A 22,311-nucleotide genomic window follows, 5' to 3' on the forward strand; every position below is an offset into this window, starting at 1 on the left:
ACCAAAGACACTTGTTCCGTCATGGCACATTATGTGTTTGCCCCATTTCACATCACCGCTCTGGGCTTGCCGGGAGAAAGGTCACTTGTGCTTTGCCACCTCCTTTTAGCACAAGCAACTCACATTCTGCAATTGAGCATCTAAGACCTAGTTTACGTAAGAGTGAGGAAGGGGTAGAGGAACTGGAGGAGGTTGTTGAATTAGCATTTCTAAAGCCCTGGATATTTTATTATGCCTTTCAAACATACTAATAAGGTTCTCCTGGGCAATACAGACATGGTAGAGGCTGTACAAACCACCATAATGTCAGGTTACTTCTGACTCTGTTAACTTGTCTGTTACGGTCCAACCCTGCTCCTCAGACGGACAGATGGAGCTTTGAAACTTGCTGACATTGGCACAAGTATCCCATGATCAGAACCTCAGGGAAACACCAAAACCAAAATCAAGACCCATTTCAAGCCTACAACTGTACAACAATGAGATTTGAATCAGGAGCTGAGAGGGAGGGTGCTAAGTAGCATGAGGCAGCACACATGCACATGGGGATCACAGAATCATAGGATGGGTTGAAGGGACCTTCAAAGCTCATCCAGTCCAACCCCTGCCATGAGCAGGGACATCTTCACCAGCTCAGGTTGCTCAGAGCCCTGTCCAGCCTGGCCTGGGATGTCTCCAGGGATGGGGCATCCACCACCTCTCTGGGCGATCTGGGTCAGTGTTTCACCACCCTCATTGTAAAAAATTTCTTCCTCACGTCTGGCCTGAATCTCCACTTCTTTAGTTTAAAACCATCACCCCTTGTCCTATTGCAACAGGGTCTGCTAAAAAGTCTGTCTCTGTCTATCTTACAGGCCCCTTGTGTGTATTGAAAGGATGCTGCTCTGTAGATGAGAAGATTTAGTCGGTGTGAGTTCAGCTAGATGCACTTTTTTCTCTGCCAGTGCTTTCTTTTGCTCCTTCCTTTTCCTTTGGCATGCTTCTCCTTCTGCATTCTGCAAAATGAGCATTTCATGGAAGTGGAGCAGCCAAGAAAAGCAGAGCTGACAGCCCCTTGAATGCATGGAGTGCCTCCCTTGTTCCCCAGTTCAAATTTTGGAAAGCTGCATCTGCCCATTCCTGAAGGTCATTTGGAACCTGGTTCAGGAATGCTGCATCGCTGTTCGCTGCCTTCTCATCATTATTCTGTGTCCATAGCTGTTGTAGATGTCCTGTCACATTACATGCTAGTTTGTTACAGGTTTTGGGAGGTGGGGGGCAAAATAAAATGTAAAACAAACCACAAAAGCCCACCCTGGTGGGACCAGTGTGATTTCTGACTTGATTTATGTGGGTGTATAGAGGGTTTGCCTTGGATTTACATTAGCAGAAGAGGAGGAAGCCTCTGGGAAATAAAGATGATGCTAATGCAGTGAGGGGGCTGGTGCCCTAGTGGCTAAATTAATGCTAATAAATAAATGCTGATGTTTAAGATCATGCTGCCCCCTCTCCTTTGAACAACCTGTTCCTAGCCCTCCTGGGTTGCTGATCAGATGGTTTCTCATCGGGGGTCGATGTAAACAGTTCCCTGGTGGGCAGGATCCAGATCAATCAGAGGGAGAGGGGCGAGATCATGCAGCGAGGATGCGCGACTCAGCTGGGAACGGAGCAGCAAGCAGAGAGGCGGCTGGATTCATCGATCCCTTTCAGCCCCAAGCTACACTGCTGGGAACGGTACCTTGTCACAATTTGACACGCACGAGAGCAGCGAGGATGCAGGGATGCAGAAAGCCACTGACAGCAACGCTCAGGATCATAGTGCAACTAGAAAGCAGTGGAGCAAACTTCCCTTCTCCAGCCTGCTAAAAACCTGGCTGGGCTGGCAGGAGGTTAAAACTCAAATCAAGCTCAGACCTGCAAAGCTGGCGGAGGTTTTCTTGCTGGAAGATTTCCCCCCCACCGTGCAAGCTCGATGGTTTTATGTGGACAGCGCGACGGTTGTCAGCTCTGCTCTAATTCCTGTGTTCCCCTGCTGATGGGTCTGGCTGGGAGAAAAGACATGTCTGACCCGCAGACATAGCGCCCCAGGATTTTGCAAAGAGCAGGAATAAGGAGCAGGTGCTGAGCAGAGCAACACGGATCTGTTTGCTCTTTTCTCAGGAAAGCAGGTCACAGGGGAGGAGGGGGAGTCATTTCCCAGCTTTGCTGTTGAAAATATATTTAACCGAAGCTATGCTGGTGAACCAAACACTCTGCCAGCCCCTGGAGCTTGTGCAAAGAGGGTTTGCTATCAAAACCTTTTAAACCCACTTTCTGCTAAGCAAAACACTTTCAGAGACACATGCTGGTGAAAATGTTTCTCCCCCCAGCAAAATGTTTTCGATAAGCTTTCTCCACATCCTGCCTTATCTCTGTACATCTGGGCAACACAAAGGACAGAGTCCTCCCCAAAAAACCCACAGAGTGGACTTTATCTCACGCATCCAGTGACACCCCTACCCTCAGCCAACCTACTTGGTAAATTGGACAGGTGTTGCAGCATCTGTGCCAATTTGAACTGTCTGATGTATTTTATGTGCTGATATTAAGCTGAGCTGCAGTAATGGGCTTTGAAGGGACTCAAAGTGTATTCACCAGACAGGGAGTTTCTAACTTCCCACTCTGTAGGAAGACATGGAAATACTCCCCAGCTAATTAAATACCTGCCAATTATAAGACAGAAAAAATGACTGTGCTGGCTAAAGTAATTTATACTGAAAAATGTTCGTGCTGTCCTGTTTGTGGTTTGCAGCATGGGTAATGGACTTTATTATAGAAAATGCTGATCATGCAGCAGCAGACACAGTCCTAGGGGTGAAGTGTCCTTTTTTCCTGTCGATCCACCCACCTCAGTCTGCCCAATGATAATGTACACGCATGCCAGTGCTAAACCCATCCATCATTGCCTTCTCCCTTGGCTAACTGGTCACTAAAGCCCTGTTTCTTCACCTCCTGCAGACCTATGCAGACACCTTGGGCTGCAGTTCCATGCTACAACATCCTTACAGAATGTGAATCAGCTCCTGCGAGTCAAAGGAACAGACTTGTGAGCCTCGGCCTTCCGTGGAGCCTGGAGAGAGCAGGATTGAGTTTATAGCTCCCAAGGTGGGAAATTCAAAAGTCCTACTGAGACTCACTGAGATGTCAGGTGTGAAGCCACTCATAACAAAATGCACCCAGCTTTCCTGGTATTCTCCCAAAGCACAGGGGAGGGAAAGAACTTGAGAATAAGACACCACTACACATGAAATGCAGAATCCCAGCAGGAAGATTTTATCCTCTGGCTAAGCAGAGCTGCAAGTTGCCAGGGTGTTGGCTCAAAAAACCAGGCCAGAACCTGGAGCCAAGAGTCTCAAAAGGAGGAGTTCAGCCTGGGCTTGCAGAGGGTGAATAAAGAGAATTCCTGTTGCTGCAGCTCTCTGAAGGTGTGGAGAGGAGAGTGTCCAGAGGAGAGCAGTAAATGAGCATCAGCAATAGCAATAGGAGTTGTCCAGATTTACTCTGAGGAATAAACAGCAGAGATTTTGCAGAGAAGGAAGTTCCTGGAGCAAAAAATAGCCTGTTGAGGAGAGTCTGGAGATCAAAGGGGGTCCAAGTACCTGCAGATGGGATGAAGTTGATCAGGACATTTAGCTTGACCCTTATGGGTTCTGAAGGTTAAAAAAAAGGGCTTGCTGTGTTCTCCCCAACCCATCTAAATGCTCTTGCCATTATCACTGGCTTAGGAATCAAGGTCTTCCACACACACTGAACAGCGAGTACACAGGCAGGCTAGGACCAAAGTGATGAGTTGCTGGTCCCAACCTTCACCTGCACAAGGGTAACGGAACTGAGCAGGAAACGTACAGTGGATGTGACAGCTCCGTCTCCATCCTCCTGTTTGATCTTTCTTTCTTTCCAGAGATGACAAGCCATGTCAGAGTGAAGGAGTACAGCTCACAAGCTGGGGGCTCCCTGGCCACCTCTTCTGATGGCTTTCCTGGGAGGGAGGCTGGGAGAACAAACATTCTCCTTGCAAGTCCTGTGTTCAGGGGACCTGAGAGCAGATCCCCACGTGGCTCCATCTTCAGAGCAGCAGCAATGTTCTGAGGCTTGCTGTCAGTTTTCCTGCATTTTGATGCTGTCTTAACCAAGACAGCCTCAAAAGTAAAGTGACACTTGTCATTTGACCGACAGTGCTTTCTCCTGCATTTTCTTTTTGCCAAAACTCTCCTAAAACATTTATCTGGGTAAAGGCAAATGTTAAAGAATCTTCAGAGCTGCAAGTGACCTAGAAAAGGAGTGTTTTGTTCAGCTCTAGTTGCAATAGCACCACGTTGAAGGCTGTGAAATACTCAGGCACGACAGTAATAAGAGTCATGTAAGTCCTGTTTCACAGACTGCGGCAACAGCTCTTTACTGCTACTGAAGATGTAACAGGCAGAACAGTCTCAGCTGCTTTCCCAATCCCAGGAGGATCCGGCAGAGCTGGCAATTAGCAAAAGCATCTTTTGCACTTGTAAACTGAATGAATTAGGTGGAAACGAACTGGGAAGCGGGGAAATGCCCAGTGCCGTGATGCCGTTTCTAACTAACAATACTTCTGAGATGCTGATGCCTGAATTGAGAGAAATGCAGCAACCTCCAAGAAGCGGGGTTGGAGGTGGGGATTTCTTTTTCTAGCTACATGAAAAAAAATCAACACAGTTTTTCTGTCCCACAAACATAATACTCCCGAGAACACTGTGATGGGATGCACCTCCCCATCATTTCAGACTGGATGTTAGGAAGCGTTTCTTTACCAAGAGGGTGGTCAAGCACTGGAACAGGCTTCTTAGGTTGTCAATGCCCCAAGCCTGTCAATGTTTCAGTTTTATTTGACCAATGCTCCTAATAATTTTGCAGAGCTCTGAACTGGTCAGGCAGTAGAGCTAGATGATTATTGTGGGCCACTTCCAGCTGATTCTATTATTCTATTCTATTCTATTCTATTCTATTCTATTCTATTCTATTCTATTCTATTCTATTCTATTCTATTCTATTCTATCCCGTCCTGTCCCGTCATATCCTATCCTATCCTATCCTATCCTATCCTATCCTATCCTATCCTATCCTATCCTATCCTATCCTATCCTATCCTATCCTATCCTATCCTAATCATCTCCATACCAGTCCTTGTGTGGGCATAGGGGTCTCCTGTGTGTCTGCTCCATTGTGCTGAGCCTATGCCAGTTCTGAGCTACAGGTTATTTCCTCCCCTGCCCTGCTACAGCAGTCTCAGGCAAAGTACATTTAATCTCCCACCTAACTCCACATTGTTTTTCTTGGGGATGAACAGCAGATTCTCTGCTGGAACTAATCAGTGCAACTTTAATGACTGCAAAGGTGCTATGACTGCAATATAGCCGCAGCTGTATGTGTGCTACAGCCTTTCCTATCACTGCACTCGTGCTGGCTCCCCATGTGCTGGCGTGTGTAAATTACACCTCAGGCACCAAAAATCCCTTCCCTCCAAGTAACTCTTCAGCTGAAGCATGATTTTCACAGCCAGGACCAGGATCCTGCAGTAATATTTGACACAGGGAGCTCCCTTTGTTCTCCATGTGTACAGCAGTTCTGGAGATACTTTTTCTTGAAGCTGCCTGGATTTTAGATATTTGCATTGCAGTGCTCTGCATCACCCATCACTACCAGTAAATAAAGAAGTTGTTAAATGTTGGTAAACTCTTCAGTACAGTTTTGATCAATGCATGGGACACATGGACTGGAAAGAGTCTGCCTGAACCCAACAAACTTCCCGATACCAGTGATACATTACTGCAGCTTTCATTTGGGCCCCGTATGAAAGATCAAAGGCAAAGGTACTCCAGTTGACAGCCAAAAGACCTACACGCAGCACTTTGCAACCCTTGTGCCCCAGCCTCATATTAAGGTTGAAATTGGGAAAGAAATTCACATGCATATTGATAATCCTTGGGCCAAATCCTGTGGAGTGTGACATTGAAGCTCTCAGGAGCCTTCGAGAGGTTTGAAGGATGCTCAGCATTCCTGAAGATTTGACGCATGAGCTAAACCCACCATTAAACAAATAATATTCACTGCTAAAAACAACAACAACAACAACAACAACAAAAACTAGTGTTTTCCTGGATCTTTGTTACCTCTGGTCTCCTGTTCTCTTACTACAGATAACAGATAAACTGTCTTAATGCAGTCTTAATACAGACATAGATAACTTTTATTCAGGGCCACCAGCACCACCGTAAGACAGGAGATCTGAGTTGTGGCTCAGCTCTGCTCCTCCTTGGTGACAGGGGATAAACCTCTCCTTTGATTTCTCCTTCCCCATCTGCAAATGACAGCAGTTAGGTTTTTGGGGACAGCCCGTAACTCATCAGTGCAATTATGACCCTTTCCTTTTTTGTCACCTTGGCTAGCTGGTGGTAGATGGGATACATCACCAAAAACTTAGGGGAACTGATGTACTTCCCACCCACTTTCCTGCCTGCACTTCCATCCACACCAGAAAAAAAGACTGTCTCAAACCTGCAGAATTCACTCCAGGAAGACCTAGGTTCTTTCTGGGTCAGGCTTAGGACCACCCCTGTTGGGTATTAGGAAAAGGTTCTTCACTGAGAGGGTGCTGGATCACTGGAACAGGCTCCCCAGGGAGGTGACGTGGCCTTAAGCCTGACACTGTTCAAGAAGAGACTGGACAACATCCTCAGACACATGGTGTGAATCTTAGCGTTGTCCTGTGAAGGGACAGGAGTTGGACTTGATGATCTTTGTGGGTCCCTTCTGATTTAGGACATTCTAAGATTTATCCTGGCAGGCACCAGGCTCTGGCAGAGGGTGAATTTGTTCCCTGCATCATCCATCAGAGACAGGCAGTAACTCACCTGCCTGACTTACCATCCCACCAACATAGCACACGTACATTAAACCACCTTGAAAGCAGCTCTGTCCTAAAGCTGAAGGCAGCTCTGGGAGATTAATAAGCATCTTCCAGAGGAGCATTATTGTAATTGAATCAAAGTATTCACAAGGCTCTGGAAAGGACCTTGACAAGTCTGAAAATCATTATATGCCATCTGATGTGGCTTTCTGACCTTGCTGAATCAGTTATTTTTCTTCCTGCAGCTCATGACTCTGGGTTGAAGTGAACCCAAATAAATCCAGTAGTTAGGACAGAGCAGAGCTTTGACTATTACCTTCCAGGAGGGATCAGCGCTGCCTGTTCTATGGCTCTGCCCGATCTTGCTTTTCACACTTGGACAGCAGGTCGGCTATAGGACATTGGTTCTGTTGGTGGTAGGAGAAGCTATAGTGCAGGAAAGACATGGACCTGTTGGAATGGGTCCAGGGGACGGTCATCAAGATGATCAGAGGTCTGAACTACCTCTCCTATGGGGAAAGGTTGAGAGAGTTGGGGTTGTTCAGCCTGGAGAAGAGAAAAGTCTAAGGAGATCTTATTGTGGCCTTTCAGGGGCCGATAAGAAAGATGGGGACTTTTTAGCAGGGTCTGTTGGGATAAGACAAAGGGTGATGGTTTTAAACTAAAAGAGGGGAGATTCAGGCTAGACACAAGGAAGAAATTTTTTACAATGAGGGTGGTGAGACCCTGGCCCAGGTTGCCCAGAGACATGGTGGATGAACCATCCCTGAAGACATCCCAGACCAGGCTGGACAGGGCTCTGAGTAACCTGATCTGGTTGAAGATGTCCCTGCTCGTGGCAGGGGGTTGAACTGGATGAGGTTTGAATGTCCCTTCCAACACAAAATATTCCATGGTTCTATGATTCTAAGCTGCCGTGTTCTGCACCGAGCCAGCGTCAGAGCTGGCTGGATGCTGGATGTGTTTCCTAATCTGCTCTGCCTGAGAAGCCACTGTTAGCTCAGGCAGCCGTGTGTTGCACAGGCTGGTGTCTCGTGCCATCGCATGTTCGGTCTTGCAGTGATTGCTCTGAGCCTCCCTGGTCCCATTCCACCTCATAAAGACTAAAATTCCTGTTGTACTCACTGCTGCTCACATGACCGAGGAGTGATGGGTGAAGTTGACATGATGTGAGCTCATCCCGCACGGGTGACCAATTCAATCATAATGCTCACGTTTAGAGAATCACTTCTCAGTGACAAATAATAAAACTTATTTTTGCCATTTACTATCACTTAATGGAGCTCCTCTCTCCTAGATTTCATGACATTTAGAAGAGCTGTCTGATGATATTAACACAGTAGACTCAGGGAAAACTGAGGCATAAATCTTACACTGATTTGCCCAGACACACAGAAAGTTCAGCATTAGATGAAGGCTGTAGGCCAGGCACTATGTCCTCTTTTTGCTGCTGCTTTTTAGCAGAACTTTTCATCTCCTAGTGCAGTGCACAAGCGGTCAGGTTAAAATGAAAACAAGTCATTTTTTCCTCTTTAAAATCAGGGGCAAACTTTGCCCATATTTATTCACAGTGTGACAGTTCTCAGCACTTTTCCCCCACATCCATCAGTCCTACCCACCCTTGAGCAATGACATGGACTCATAAACTTGTCTCTGCACCCTAACCATTTCCTGTGGGATCCCACCATGAATGCAAGAGCTCTGCAAACCATCTGGGACTGGAAAGGGGCAATATTGTCTCCTCAATTAAGATCCTCACTGCGTGAAAATCCGTTGCTTGGTCTATGAAATATGTGCTGGTGGCTTTTTGTGGTTAATACCACAAAGCAGACAAGAAAACCTCTAAGAACACCAACTAAGGAGGGTTTTTTTTTATTCTAGCTGGTAAAGACAAAGAACAAAAACTGACATGGTTGTCAAGAGATTTTAAGAAATACTGAGTCCCCCCAAATTTTAGCAATCTGAAATTATTGTGATTATGGTGGGTACTGCTGTATTTCTGGTTTGCATATCCATGTAGTTCAAAAATGAGGAATTTTAAGATGTTCAACTGAACCTGACTCAGTCATGCAAGAAAGTTGAGTGAAGAAGCCTGGTTGGGAAACTTTTTCTTGTGTTCTTAACAGAGACACACAGGACATAACCATCTTGATCATCTGCCTAGTGCTGATGGTCTGTGTTTTGGACAACCCAGGCCCTGAGATATTTGTGGTTACAACACACCTTACTCACATCATGCACAGGCTGTTCTGCAGCCTTCAGCTTCCAGCAAAGTCAAACAGTTCTCCAGAGATACAGACTTGATATCCTCAGGATGGCAATATGATTTTCAGTTTTAGAGACAGAATAGTTTGTTAAGTCCTGTTCTGGTTCCAGACAGACTTTCTTGTGGCCATATGGGGAGAATAAAGTCAATCCAGCAAGGAAGTACATGGAGTTACAGTGACTCTGCTCTGAATTTTACACACAGAGGGTGCTGAGCATTTGTACACTTCTATGTAATCCACACACACACATATATACAAATATTGTCTTGTCCTTGCAGATACCTGCATACCTCATGTGTGCTTACGTTCACACTGACACACCAACAACACCCTGCAGCTCTGCTTGTGCACAGAAACACACTCGTGTGTGTCCGTACTCACATTCAAGCACCAGCACTCACTTGTTCACACACATTAATTCCTGGAAACATTCAGGGCCAGGCTGGATGGGGGTCTGAGCAACCTGATGTAGTTGAAAATATCCCTGCTCGTAGCAGGGGGATTGGACTAGATGACCTTCACAGGTCACTTCCAACCCAAACTGTTCTATGATCCTATCCTTTTATATCCTTGAATACAGCCTGCACATGTGCCTGTATATGAATATGCAGCACACACGCATATGTGGCATACAAGCCATCCAGAACCCCATGGTGTTCTGGCTCACAGTGCACATTTAGCATTGAGTTTAGGTTGGGAATCACCCACCCAACCAAAAGCTTCTTCCCAATGGGAGCATCCTCCAGGACTCAGAGCCTGACTTCTGCTTGTTCTGTGAAGAAAATTAATAAGTTCCATCCACATTCTTGATGTCTTTACTAGGGAAGCAAGGGAAAAGCTAGAGTATTTGATTCAGAGCCTCTGAATCCTCTTTCCCACCTTTCCTTACATCAAAAGTCATTAAACCATGTTTTACTGGAAGACAGCAGAAGTCCTGTATCCTGTTATTTAGCTTCTCCTGCATCCTATGCTGTGAAAGGAGCTGGAGAATAAGCCAGCTCCTGCTTTGCCAGTCCCACGGACAATGCTGACTGCTTGGCAGAAGCTCAGGAAAACCCACAGAAATAGAACTCTTATCCCAAATTGTGATGGACATAGTGCTGAGGTGTGCTCGTACCTTTTGCCACCTGCTTTGGGCTAACAGGGAACTGGTCCACCTCTTTCCTGCAACTTCTGGAAGTCCAGATTAGGTGTTTCCATGAAAAAAGTGGCCTGGGGGTAAGACAGATTCCTGGGAAAATAATCCCCTGGAAATAATTCTGCTTGATGCTTCCAGCAGCCCCAGAGCCCAGGTTGTGCAGGGAAGATAAATCCTCAGGCTCCAGAGGTGTGACTGGGTTTCACTCCATCAGGTCCTGTTCTGTATCCTCTCATCCAGGGCTCAAAAGGGGCTCATGGGACCATAATTCAAACTGCCTGGTTGCACAATACAAGTGCAGTCAGGCTGAATTAGGGGGCACTTTTAGCTGGGTTTAACACAGGGGAACTAATGGGAATATCCAGATTAACCTCCCCGCATGCCCCTGTGTAGACAGGTTTTGCAAGCACAACACAGCTTTCCTTTTTTTGTTTTTGATTTTTTTTTTGGTTAGTTTTTTGTTTGTTTGTTTTTTGTTTTTTTGTTTTGTTTTGTTTTTGTTTGTTTGTTTTTTGTTTTTTTTGTTTTTTCTTTCCCACAAATATCACCTCAATACTTCCACGGGAGCACCCAGGGAAGGCAGCATTTGCAGCTGGAGCTAAAACTGAAGATGTTAAGGGCAATGGAGCCAGAATAGGGGTACTGGCAAACCCCAGTACAAACACTATGCAGGGGATCCCATGAAGGGTATGTCACTGGCAATGTTGCTCCCCCGCAGCCAGTTAGAGTGTTGTAGTAGAAAATATACAATATATATGTCATGCACAAGTCCAAAGAGGAGAGAAGTGCACTGATTTCTCATGGAGCTTTGGGGTTCCAACAGATTCTCTCCTTATCTCTATATGGAGGGACTTATCCATCTTTTTTCAGGTAGGCAAGCTGTATTGTCACTGGATCTACAGCTCTGGCAGGGCCATTAATGCACTGGATGATGGACAGAAGGGAAACTGTTTCCCAACTTTAGAAAACCTATATTAAAGAAACAGGCATTGGGAGATGGATCAACTGGCATGACGAGTAAAAATTGCTCGTGGGATGCTATAGATATAACTCCTCCTCTGTGACAATTTTTGGTGGCAGGGAGTAGTAGAATAAATGGACCTATTCTGTAATACATACCTTCTGAAGGAAACCAGTGAGTAGCCACCAAGATTGAGATCATGTTAAAGTCCCGGAAAGAGCAGAAAACAAAACTTCCTGCGTTTATCTAATGTACCAGAGGCTTTCAAAAAGTAGAGTTAAGCCCATGGAGCCTACACTGTGTCCTGCTCCTTATTCAGCCTTGCACAATGCATCAGTGGATGACTTTCCCATAATCACATAGGACATGCAGTTAGGAATTTGGACAGCTTGGAATTCTGTAGATTAGATGTTGGACATCCCACCCTGAAAATAAGAATTTCAGACAGAGCAGCTGCACTGCAAGACTCATGGGATGGCAGGATCGCACACACCCCAAAAAGACCAGTTACCCTACAGAAATATCATGGTTTCTGACAGGCAATACCTCCTTCTAGGATATTTTGGGGCTCCTTTGAGTTGTTCCAGACAAAACAAGGAAACAAAACCCCCCCACAAACTTACTACAATGCTGCAAAACTCTCCCTGTGGATTTCAACTCTGTGTGATCACCTCCAGTTCTCCCAGCCCTTGGTCCACAAAGCTCTATCAACCATCCTCTTGAAGGACCAGTACATCCTCTATTCCTTGAGTGGTTCATGTCTGGAAAGAGCTCATGAGCAGTACTGTCCTCAGCATCTGTGAGATGTATTTTAGGACAATGAAACTTTCCAAATTGGGACAGACTGATAATCTATTTTGTTTGGCAACATCATAAAATGCTGCTCCATGCAGTCGCGAATCCTCAAGGGAGATTTTTGCCTGACCTTGGCTGGGCATCAGATCCAGCCCTGAGGCAGGAGATTTAGCCTTGCCCCACTCGCTCAGGCACTGTTCCTCTTGTTCTCCATGCCTAACCTTGCTGCACACAGGGCACCTTCCTAAACAGTGAGCTCTGCATTTCCTAAGTTTGATAGGTTAAAGGCTTTAATTATTACAACAGACAATCTTTCCCAAGGGAAGGTAAGAGTATCCTTGAATCAAAAGTACAGACTCCTGAGGTACATTTTCTTCCAAGAGCAAAAAAACCTTTTATGCAAGTATTTGTGAAGGTTTGGAAAGCTGCTCAAGATCAATTATTATAATGCCTTGCTATTATGTTTGTCTTGGAGACAGAGAAGCAGAGAAAAGTTGGTGGCTGAAGCCAGGCAGCTTCTGCAAGAGGAAGCATTCCCTGTGGGATGACAGGTCCTCTGGCAGTGCAGACCTGCCAGATTTCAGCCTCTGCAGGTACAGGGACCGGATTTCACACTGGTATGGCACAATGTTCACTCATGTGCCATGAGCTAAAATACAAGACCTAGCTGACTGGCTTGGACCCTGCTGTCACCAAGGCCAGGTAGGCTGGAGGAGAGAATTAATGTTCACCGATGTCTGTGGGTCCATTTGTGGCAGCAGACAGTCTCAGAAAATCACAAAATCATAGAATGGTTTGCATTGGGAGGGATCTTCAAAGCTCATCCAGTCCCACCCCTGCCACGAGCAGGGACATCTTCACCAGCTCAGGTTGCTCAGAGCCCCATCCAGGCTGGTCTGGGATGTCTCCAGGGATGGGGCATCCACCACCTCTCTGGGCAACCTGGGCCAGTGTTTCACCACCCTCAGTGTAAAAAACTGTCTAGCCTGAATGTCCCCTCTTTATTTTAAAACCATCATCCTTTGTCTTAGCACAACAGACCCTGCTAAAAAGTCTGGCCCCATCTTTCTTACAGGCTCCTTTTAAACACAGAAAGGCTACAATAAGGTGTCTCTGGAGCTTCTCTTCTTCAGGCTGAACAATCCCAACTCTCTCAGGCTGTCTGCAGATTCTTGATGGTTTGTGAGTGCTCCCTTTCATCTCACAACAGTCCCCATCATTTGAGCTGATCCCACACTGAAAGAACACCAAAACTCAACTTCGAAGGTCTGAATACACAAAGTCATCAGTCCCATGGGACAGCACGACTGCTCTGCAACACTAATCAATCCCACATCTTACGCTGCAGCCATGAAGAAATGCTATCACCTGTAACAACAAACTTTGGCAACTATCTCCTCATTTCCCTTGCCACATGGCAATCCTGCTGTGCACCAGTGCAAGACAGGCAGGAATCACAAATCTAGTGATGCACAAGAACATGAAAGCACATAAGATGACTTAATCCATCAACTCTGTCCGTCCTGTCCCAGTAGGAGAAAGAGGGAGCAGGAGATCAGATCCTGCCTGGGTTTTAACTTCAGCAGGGTTAAGCAGCTAATAATTAGTCCAGATGAATATCCTTGGAGGAGAACCAGAGAATCCCAAATCACCCTCCAATTTCAGCTTTCTAATTTACCCAGCCAGTGCTTAAACTCATTAATCATACTCACAGCACCCAACACAACAGAAATTAGTCCCTGATCTTCTCTTCTCTTATTTCATGACATGAGGAGTTTGGGGCAAGAAGAAGAGAAAAGAGATGAAGGGGTGCCACCCACGAATCTAACAGTCACTCAGAGGGGCCAGGATTAATAAATCAAAAATCCATTATTAATATTACAAGCTTAAATATCTATCTAAATGTAAATGAACGAACACTCAGGGGTTCTTCTTTCAACAACTCTGTCTTGGAAGAAGCACATGCCCACATGACAATTTTCTGTTATAACTGCAATTTTACGGTTCAGCCCTTCACGGCCCATGGATTTTAAGTGGTCTGTAAAGGGCTGTGGCATGTTTTGGATGGGATGGAAGGCTCAGGTGGCTGCAGTAACAAGCAGAAGCTCTCAGATTAGGATCGCCTTGAGTTTCCTGCCTCTGTACCTGATTAGTCACATTGGCTGCAAAAGGTTAAATCCAGAGGTTGGTTCACTGGAATCAGGTGGAGTTTGGATCTCCAAGATCCACAGCCTTATATGGATGACTGTGAACATAAGGAAGGTCCACCTGGCCAGCCAGCCTTGGAGCAGGATTATGAAGGTCCTGCAAAAGAGCAAGCTTAAGAGACATCAGCGTCTTCCGAGCAAGCAACACCATGGGAAGCTGGCTTGGGTTGTACAGGGAATAGGACAGGCTGAATAACAGTGAGAGAAATGAAACTGTAAATCCATTAAATTAGTCAGAGCTGGGAAATGTGATTGCCTGAGATTCACCCACTTGCACAATTCTCTTATCAGACTGATCAGTGGGAATATTTCCAGTTTAAAGAGGGGGGTGGCAGGAAGGAGAAGGTGGGAGCAAAGAGAGGAACCTGCATAAATGCAGCTGAACCTCAGGTATTCCCATCTCAGAGTCACCAGTCATGATCTCTACCATGAACAAGGCAACAAACAGGTCCAGGGTGTAACCTAGAAATCCTTGCTTCGAACAGGAAACAATCATCCAAAACTGTGATGCAAACCCTTTGAGATCTCCAGAGCAGTGTTCAAGTTTGAGGTGAGCATTCAGGCCTGAAGAATAGGGTTTGCATAATATGCCCTTCATTATATTTTCCCAGGAGTTGGTAGTAGTAGCAAACCAGATTTAAAATGTTGCACAAGCAACTTTGCAGCTCCAGATTGGATCTAGCTTTGGAACATCCCCTAGCAAAATCTGCTGACACCAGCATTTTTGACTTTTCAAGTACTTGAGATTGCAAATGTTGGTTGAAAACACTTGCAGACATGCACACACACCCCCCCAACACACATCAAAAACAGTCTTAGTGGCAACATTTGCGCAACAAATCTGCGGGGGTTTTGGAAGCCATCCTTGACAACTGAACGATGGCATTGGTGCCAAGAAATTGTCCAACTCTTAGCAACGAGCCCATCTTTTGATACCGTGGAATTGCAAGTATTAAAGACTGAAAACATTCCTCAAGCTCTCAGAGAGATGACAGGCAGCTGAATAAGCTGCCAGGCCTTGGGAGCAAGTATTAATATATAGAGCAGCCAGACCTCCCAGGACAAGGCAGAGGTGATGATGCTGAACCGGGCACTGTTTTGCCTCCAGATCAGCAATGACATTCAAGCCTCTCAAGCCAAGTTCAGCGCTGGGCAACCCTTCATCTTTCTTGTACCAAGCACCTTTCAGTGCCAGCTCTGACAGATAGGTACCCAGCCTGAATGCTGCCGTTTTCCCTCAGATCCAACCATGTGCAAAATGGATTTTGCCCTTTTATTGCTCAGACTACAGTTTATTAAATTCATCTCTGAGTGTAGCAGGGCAATAACTCCATCTTTCTGGATAAAACTCTCTAGGACATAGGAAGCCAAGAACAATGAAATGGTGTTCAGACCAGAAGGTGCATTGGTTTCAGTCTCTGCCTTTATGTGCCAAAAATGGGTTTGTATACAAATGCTTTAATCCCATTCCAGCATGGAGAGACAACAGATTTAGCAGAGCAGGCCAGCTCCCACCCAAGTCTCCTCCTGATTTTGCCCACCTATACACAACCCTCTACTCTGGGCTGATCTACAGACTCCGGCACATAGATAATATAATAAAATCCCATTTTACTAATTCCATGAAGGTTCACCTACATGTAGGGTTGACATAGCACACAAGGGGCTCCTGCATCCCAGCCGTTTTCTAATGCTTGAACAATTTTCACTATAACCCAGAGGTACCAGTTCTGCCCTGGGCTCCGACATAGGTGTGACTGCAGAAAAAATGTGTCCCTCTGTGTTCTTCAGCCTTGCTTTGGATCCACTCATATGTGCCAAATTAATCACAGAACAACAAGAACAGTAATCTGGCTGCAAATATGTTGCCTGCCTAGTTGTGTATATGCTACTTAATGGAGCATGAAAGGAGAAGAATAGAATGATTTTTCAGATACTGCAGATAATGATAATAAATAATAATAATAAATGCAGAGGTACATGTCAAATGCACGAGATCTCAAGAAGAGAAATTGACTGCAAGCAGAAAATAAGTCAGGTTGGTCCTCAAACTGAGATACGAAAGTCAATGAAGTAAAAACACCACTAAATCAAACACTTTGTAACCTTGTCAAGCTCACTAAGGATTTAAGACCACACTTTCAGAGTGTATTTTTTTTTTTTTTCTAAGATGTACACTCTCTAACAACCAGTTCCCATATGGGATTTATGAGCCTGACTCTTTGTGGTAAGTTGGGACTTCTTTTTTCCTGCTGACCACAACCACATCACTCAACACCTCCTGGACAGCACCAGTCATTGTAAGAATCCTTGCAGAAATCATTTTACTCTATCACACCGACACAACACGTATTTCATCACTGCAGGTCATATTTGCATCAATGGGCTTGATTTTACATTACTTTCCTTATGGCACACAATTCGGGGTAAGCACTGAAGAGAGCCTAGTGTTTCTATGCCAAGCTCAATTTAGGGAAATCTGTGAATGACTTCACTATCCTGGATCACAGTTCACGTATTCCTCATGCAGGAAAAATTAGAGGCAAAAAATTAGAGGCCACTTTTCAAAAATATAAGCCAGGTCCAAAATATCACAGGAAAATACAAGCACCCCTCCCTGTGAACATAAGCATACATGAACATCTTTGCTTGGACACTGAGAGATGTTTCCTGGTACAGACAGATGATGCTCCTGGCACACAAGACACTTCACGGGCTATACTGACAACATCTAATTGCAGATCCTTAAATATAAGACCCAGTTCAATTGGCACTAAAAGAAAACACAGAGAGCAGGCGTGCATCTGTGTGAAGGAAGAACCACTACCCACCATAGTGAAGGACTGTGCCAGCTATGGATGTAGAAGCAAGAAAAAAACTAGTAGAGAGAGCCAAGGCTGAGATAGGCTGACACATAACTGTTAAGATTATAATTTCACCCCCCAAAAAACATGGGCCCATGAAAGTGAAGAGAAAGCTACAGAACTCACCCAACAGTTTTGTCCCACAGGATGCAGGTCTGGTTGGTGGTTCCCTGCCAGGAAAGAAGAAAAGGAAATATGAAGCAAAACAGTGCTGTGATGTTTATGGGACATTTGGAACAAGAAGAATGAAACATTCAGGTCCTGTAGAACAACTTCCACTCCTCTAAAAACAGTGTGTTTGTGATACTCTAGATGGGAAGGCACAGATCTGTGTACTTGGAATAACTTCTTTCACCCTTGGCTTGAAAGTTAAGAGTAGAATCAGCCTCTGTTTGTTCTGCTCCAACACCACTGTAGAAGGATTTGACTCTGCATCTTTCCTGACTCAACCGATGTTCTTAATTTTCCTTCTCTCACACAGAATCCTTTTGCTGCTCCCTTCTGGAAAGTGGATCAAATACAACATGTGCTTTTGTGGGACACGGTACTCAGAAGAGCCACAGCTCTGCACCTCATCAGGTGTGTTTAAAGCCCCCTGAAGGAGGTTTAACAGTGACTCCAGCTGCAGCAGTTTTAGACCACTTCGGAAAACCCTTCCAGGAAAATTCAAGGCAAAGACATGACGGATCGAATATTCATGTTGCAGAGCCTCAGGAGGACATCTGAAACTCACAACAAGAACAGACCTTGGGGTATGTAAACATCCATCACATATATCTGTTTAGGGTTAAGCAGAGGAACCCACAGGGGATCTTTGACTGTATTTTAAAGCACCGATCACAACAGTAATATTCATGTCTCCAGTTGTATCTTAGGACTGCAAAGAACATTGCAAGTATTAATGGAAGAAACCTCTCCCTTCCCCTTCTCTAGGAAGATCATTGTTATAGCCCACTTTTTAATGAGTAGATGGTTCCTCTCCCTTGATCATGCCCACAATGAAGTGGTGTGAACATGAGTCAAGTTTGCCCATGTTCTCTGTGCAAGCAGTGCTCTCATCCTTCTCCTGCATTGGCAATGCCTGAACAAGCAGCACATAGAAGGCACAGTTTGCAAGGCTGACCCATACAGTGCATCCTTAGTAGTGAGCAACAACAGGACATCAACACCAGCCCCATCTCAGGGTGGCAGACAAGTTCCTTGCAGTCTGCGTTAAGGGAGACTGAAAGGTCTTGCGTTGGCAAAGAGAGTTTGGGAACCAAGCGAACCCACTTCCTTCCTTGCATCAATACATTTGGCCTGTTGGAGAGGGTCCAGAGAAGACCACAAAAATGATCAGAGGGCGGTAACAGCTCTGCTGTGAGGACAGGCTAAGAGAGCTGGGTGTTCAGCCTGGAGAAAAGAAGGGTCCAGGGAGACAGTATTGAGGTCTTTCTGTACTTAGAAGGGGCCGATAAGAAAGATGGGGACAGACTTTTTAGCACGGCCTGTTGCGACAGGTCAAGGGGTGATGGTTTTAAACTAAAGGAGGGGAGATACAGGTTGGACATGTGGAAGAAATTTTTTACAATGAGAGTGGTAAAAGTGGCCCAGAGAGGTGGTGGATGCTCCATCCCTGGAGACATCCCAGGCCAGGATGGACAGGGCTCTGAGCAACCTGAGCTGGGTGAAGATGTCCCTGCTCATTGCAGGGGAGTTGGACTATGGATGGACTATAATGGATTATGAATTAAATTTATTATTAAAAAAAAAAATCTGGCTTTTGACACATCCTTATAAATGTGAACCCTGAAAAAATCTGATTTTCACGTTACATAGACATCTTGGGGTCTAACAAAACTATCTCACAACACAACAGGGTTAGACCAAAAAATAGTTCAATAAGACAAAAAGAGGGACGAAGTGATCACTTTGATCAATGTAATGAAATTGACTGACCTCGCTGTTTCCCCAAGAAGAGATTATTTTTATTATTTATTTATGTGATGGAACTGGATTCCTTTTCTCTCATTAAATGCTACAGATTTATCAGCCAGTAAGAATAAAACGTGTGCTTCCGCAAGAGTACTGGAGTCTATTTTCTAGCCTCAGAATAACAAATCTTTAAAAATGGATCAGCACACAGAGAAAAGAAGATATGTAAATTTTAATTTAGGGATGCATATTTTCTATTATATTATTACATCATTTTGGGGTAATTTTGGTGGTTTATGTAGTATTTGAAGTTCTACAGCTGTAGCTTCTAATGAAAAATAAACCAATAGAACCCACAGCAATTCTTCAAAGATGACCTTCAAAGTTCCATTCCAACCCCAACTGTTCTATGATTTTATGATTCCTGCTATGCAGAAGCAAACACAGGTGTGGAACGGTGCAGGTTGCTAGGAAAGACTTACATTGTACAGGTGGGAGAATTCAATTTCCAGGGGTGTGAGGAGAGACCGAGGAAATGGCTTCACAGTCACGGAGATGACTTTGGAGTTCAGAACTGTGCTGTTCCTGGGATGAAGAGGAGAAAGAGATGCTTTAAACTGGACAGAGGGAGTTTTGCAGAGGGGTGAATCCCACTGTATTGGTCACTGGTGGTGCAAGGTTTGGTGTACACGGTGCAAAAGGACTTGACCCCTTTACTTTAAAATACCATCAAAGACATTTGCTGTTGATGGACCCCATCCTCTGCCCTTTGATCTCTCCTCGTAGATACTTTACATTTATTACTCCAGGAAATCAGACCATTTTATGAATCACATAGACCCCTAAAGCCTTCGGACTTAAAGGCTGTATCTATCCCAGTATTAAAATGATCCTGGACCCATTTTCTGTCCCTGACATGAGGAAACAGAGCTCATTTAATATCCTTTGAAAAACAACCCCTGTTTCCCCTCTGAAAGGCTGGCTTAATCTGCACGGCAATAAGTGTTGGTCATGGTGGCCATTAGGAGCAAATCCATGGATCAGCCCATGATCCTGCCCGGTTTAGGCACTGGTGTGTATCTCCATTCTCTGAGGATAAAAAAAGAGGGGGGAGGGCAAACCTTTCATGTGGATATCTAAATGTCTATGCCCAGAAAAATACTCTAATAAATCTGTCAGCCCTAGGAGATTTGGCTGTTGTGAGGGGCAATAAGGGAGGAGGTATCTCCCATACCTGTGCTCCTGCTCCTTGAAAAGTCAAACCCTTAATCGGGATTTCCTGGGACATTAGACACCTAAATCCACAGGGGTTCATTGCATTTTTGCAGCAGGAAAAGACTTGGGTGTTTAAATAAGGAAAAGTTTAAATAAGAAAAAATTTCAGCTGGTATTTGAAAATGCTGCCTGTTAGTTCAACATGAAGGAACTGGTAGTAGAGTAATAACCAAGCATCAGCCCTACTGACACCCGTGGGCAAGAGTAATCTTCCCCATCTGAATCTTCATCAAATCTACAGGCATTGGCAGAATCTTTCGCTTTTCTTTCTGGGTCTTATTGTGCCTTTTACAAAAAGGATTACATGGAAAATATTTACCCTTGCTGGACAACAAGTTGGAAAAAACATCTAACCAACCAAACAAAACAGAAAATCTTGGAATCATCCAGGAATGTGTAAGTGGATGCTCAGAAAGCCACTGTTCCACTGACACCAGAGGGAAGAACAACATTGTTTTATCAGGGTAAAGAACAAAAAAATTAACATTTTCTTTAAATATATATATATATATATATATATATATTAAAAAAAAAAAAAAACAAAACAATAAAGAACAATATCAGTCTACAAAGGAAGAGTAAAAGAGGAAGCCAGGGGGATCCAATATCAGCTCTAACCTTTGAAATAGAGGCAGCTACAGATAAGCTAAAACCAGGAGCTGCTGAAAGGTAAACACCAGTGCATGTCTTCATTAGCAGCTGAGTCTGTAAGGGTCAGTCTTTGGCCCAGCACTGTTAAATATTAGCATGAACAACCAAGTGACATAGAAACATCCTTTTGAAGGCTGAGGACCAATGACTTAATGACCAAGTAGTCACAGACCAACCAGAAGTTATTCCAGTGCATCCAGGAGTCAGGAAAGGCATCCGAGCTTGGAGAGTGCAAGGTCTGCATGGAGAGATACAAGCTCTGCTTTGGGGGAGCTGTGACCCAAAATGTACCTGGGGACATTGACTTCAGTGCAAAGAGCTGTGACAGAAAGGACAGAAGTGATCCTGTGCAGGAACAAGGAGATAAAATCATCATCTTCTCTATGCACCCCTTCTTGTCAGAATGCCACTGTATTGTTGGGTTCAATTCCACTTCAAGATGGGGAAGTAGAAAAGAGAGTGCAAAGGAGAAACACAAAATTGATCCAGGTGCCAGAAAACCAGACAAAGGATTTTTGTTGAAAGGCAAGTCTGACAGTTTGTTGCATGTGAGGGATTTCTCAATCGCCCACCTGAAGGCCCAGTGCCTGGAAGTGAAAGTCAGACAAATTCAGCTTTAAAATAAGAGACAGTCTCCTAGCAGAGAAGGTAATTAAGCATCTGAGCAGCTTGCCTGGGGAGGTGAGGGACTCAGCATCACGGGGAATCTTTCAGGAAGAAGATGAGTCGTCCTTCGGAAAAACATGTCGCAACCCAGCTTCTGGGAAGAAAACAAAACACATCAAGATTTGGCTTGGACAGGAGATCAGACAAGCTCAGAGGGCTCTTGCATGGCCATAAAGAGTGTGCAAAGAGCTGTAAACATGCTGTTTGGTACACGGGGCTATCAGGTGCGAGGTCATTGACTCTCCAACTGCTGCACGTGTCTTCTGCAGTGATGCTCAGCTGAGAGCAAATGCTGCTCACCTCCCTGGCTTGAAAAATCAGGCATCATGTGTATCCCATCTTAATTGTCACCGCTGCCAAGAACCACAGGGCTCTCTGGATCCGAGGGAACAAAGCAACATGTGGCTCAGATAAGGAATTGTTGCTTGGGGGAGGTAAATTGAGACAATTAGGAACAGCAGAGCTAGTGCTCTTTTCTTTTCTTTTCTTTTCTTTTCTTTTCTTTTCTTTTCTTTTCTTTTCTTTTCTTTTCTTTTCTCTTCTCTTCTCTTCTTTTCTTTTCGGGAAAAAAAAAAAATCACACTACATTGAATTAGTGTGGTCAAATCCAGGATGTGGGTACTTATTGCTCATGTGTACCCAGGAATAGCTGCTCTCCTTTGTGATCAGAAATATTTT

General features: G+C 44.8%; 1 protein-coding gene across 7 annotated transcripts in view; it reads right to left on the reverse strand.

Annotated features, from left to right (window-relative positions):
• Positions 1-22,311, reverse strand: part of ADGRB1 (adhesion G protein-coupled receptor B1) — a 292,674-nt gene that overhangs the window by 104,398 nt on the left and 165,965 nt on the right. For all 7 annotated transcript variants that reach the window (XM_065831582.2, XM_065831583.2, XM_065831586.2 and 4 more), the window contains 2 exons: positions 19,524-19,626; positions 17,254-17,297 (listed from right to left, as the gene is read on the reverse strand). In XM_065831582.2, the coding sequence (XP_065687654.1) occupies positions 17,254-17,297; positions 19,524-19,626 (147 nt within the window). The remainder of the gene's footprint in view (positions 1-17,253; positions 17,298-19,523; positions 19,627-22,311) is intronic.

This window comes from Patagioenas fasciata, chromosome 2 (assembly GCF_037038585.1).
Source record: "Patagioenas fasciata isolate bPatFas1 chromosome 2, bPatFas1.hap1, whole genome shotgun sequence".
In the NCBI taxonomy this organism is placed as follows: Eukaryota; Metazoa; Chordata; class Aves; order Columbiformes; family Columbidae; genus Patagioenas; species Patagioenas fasciata.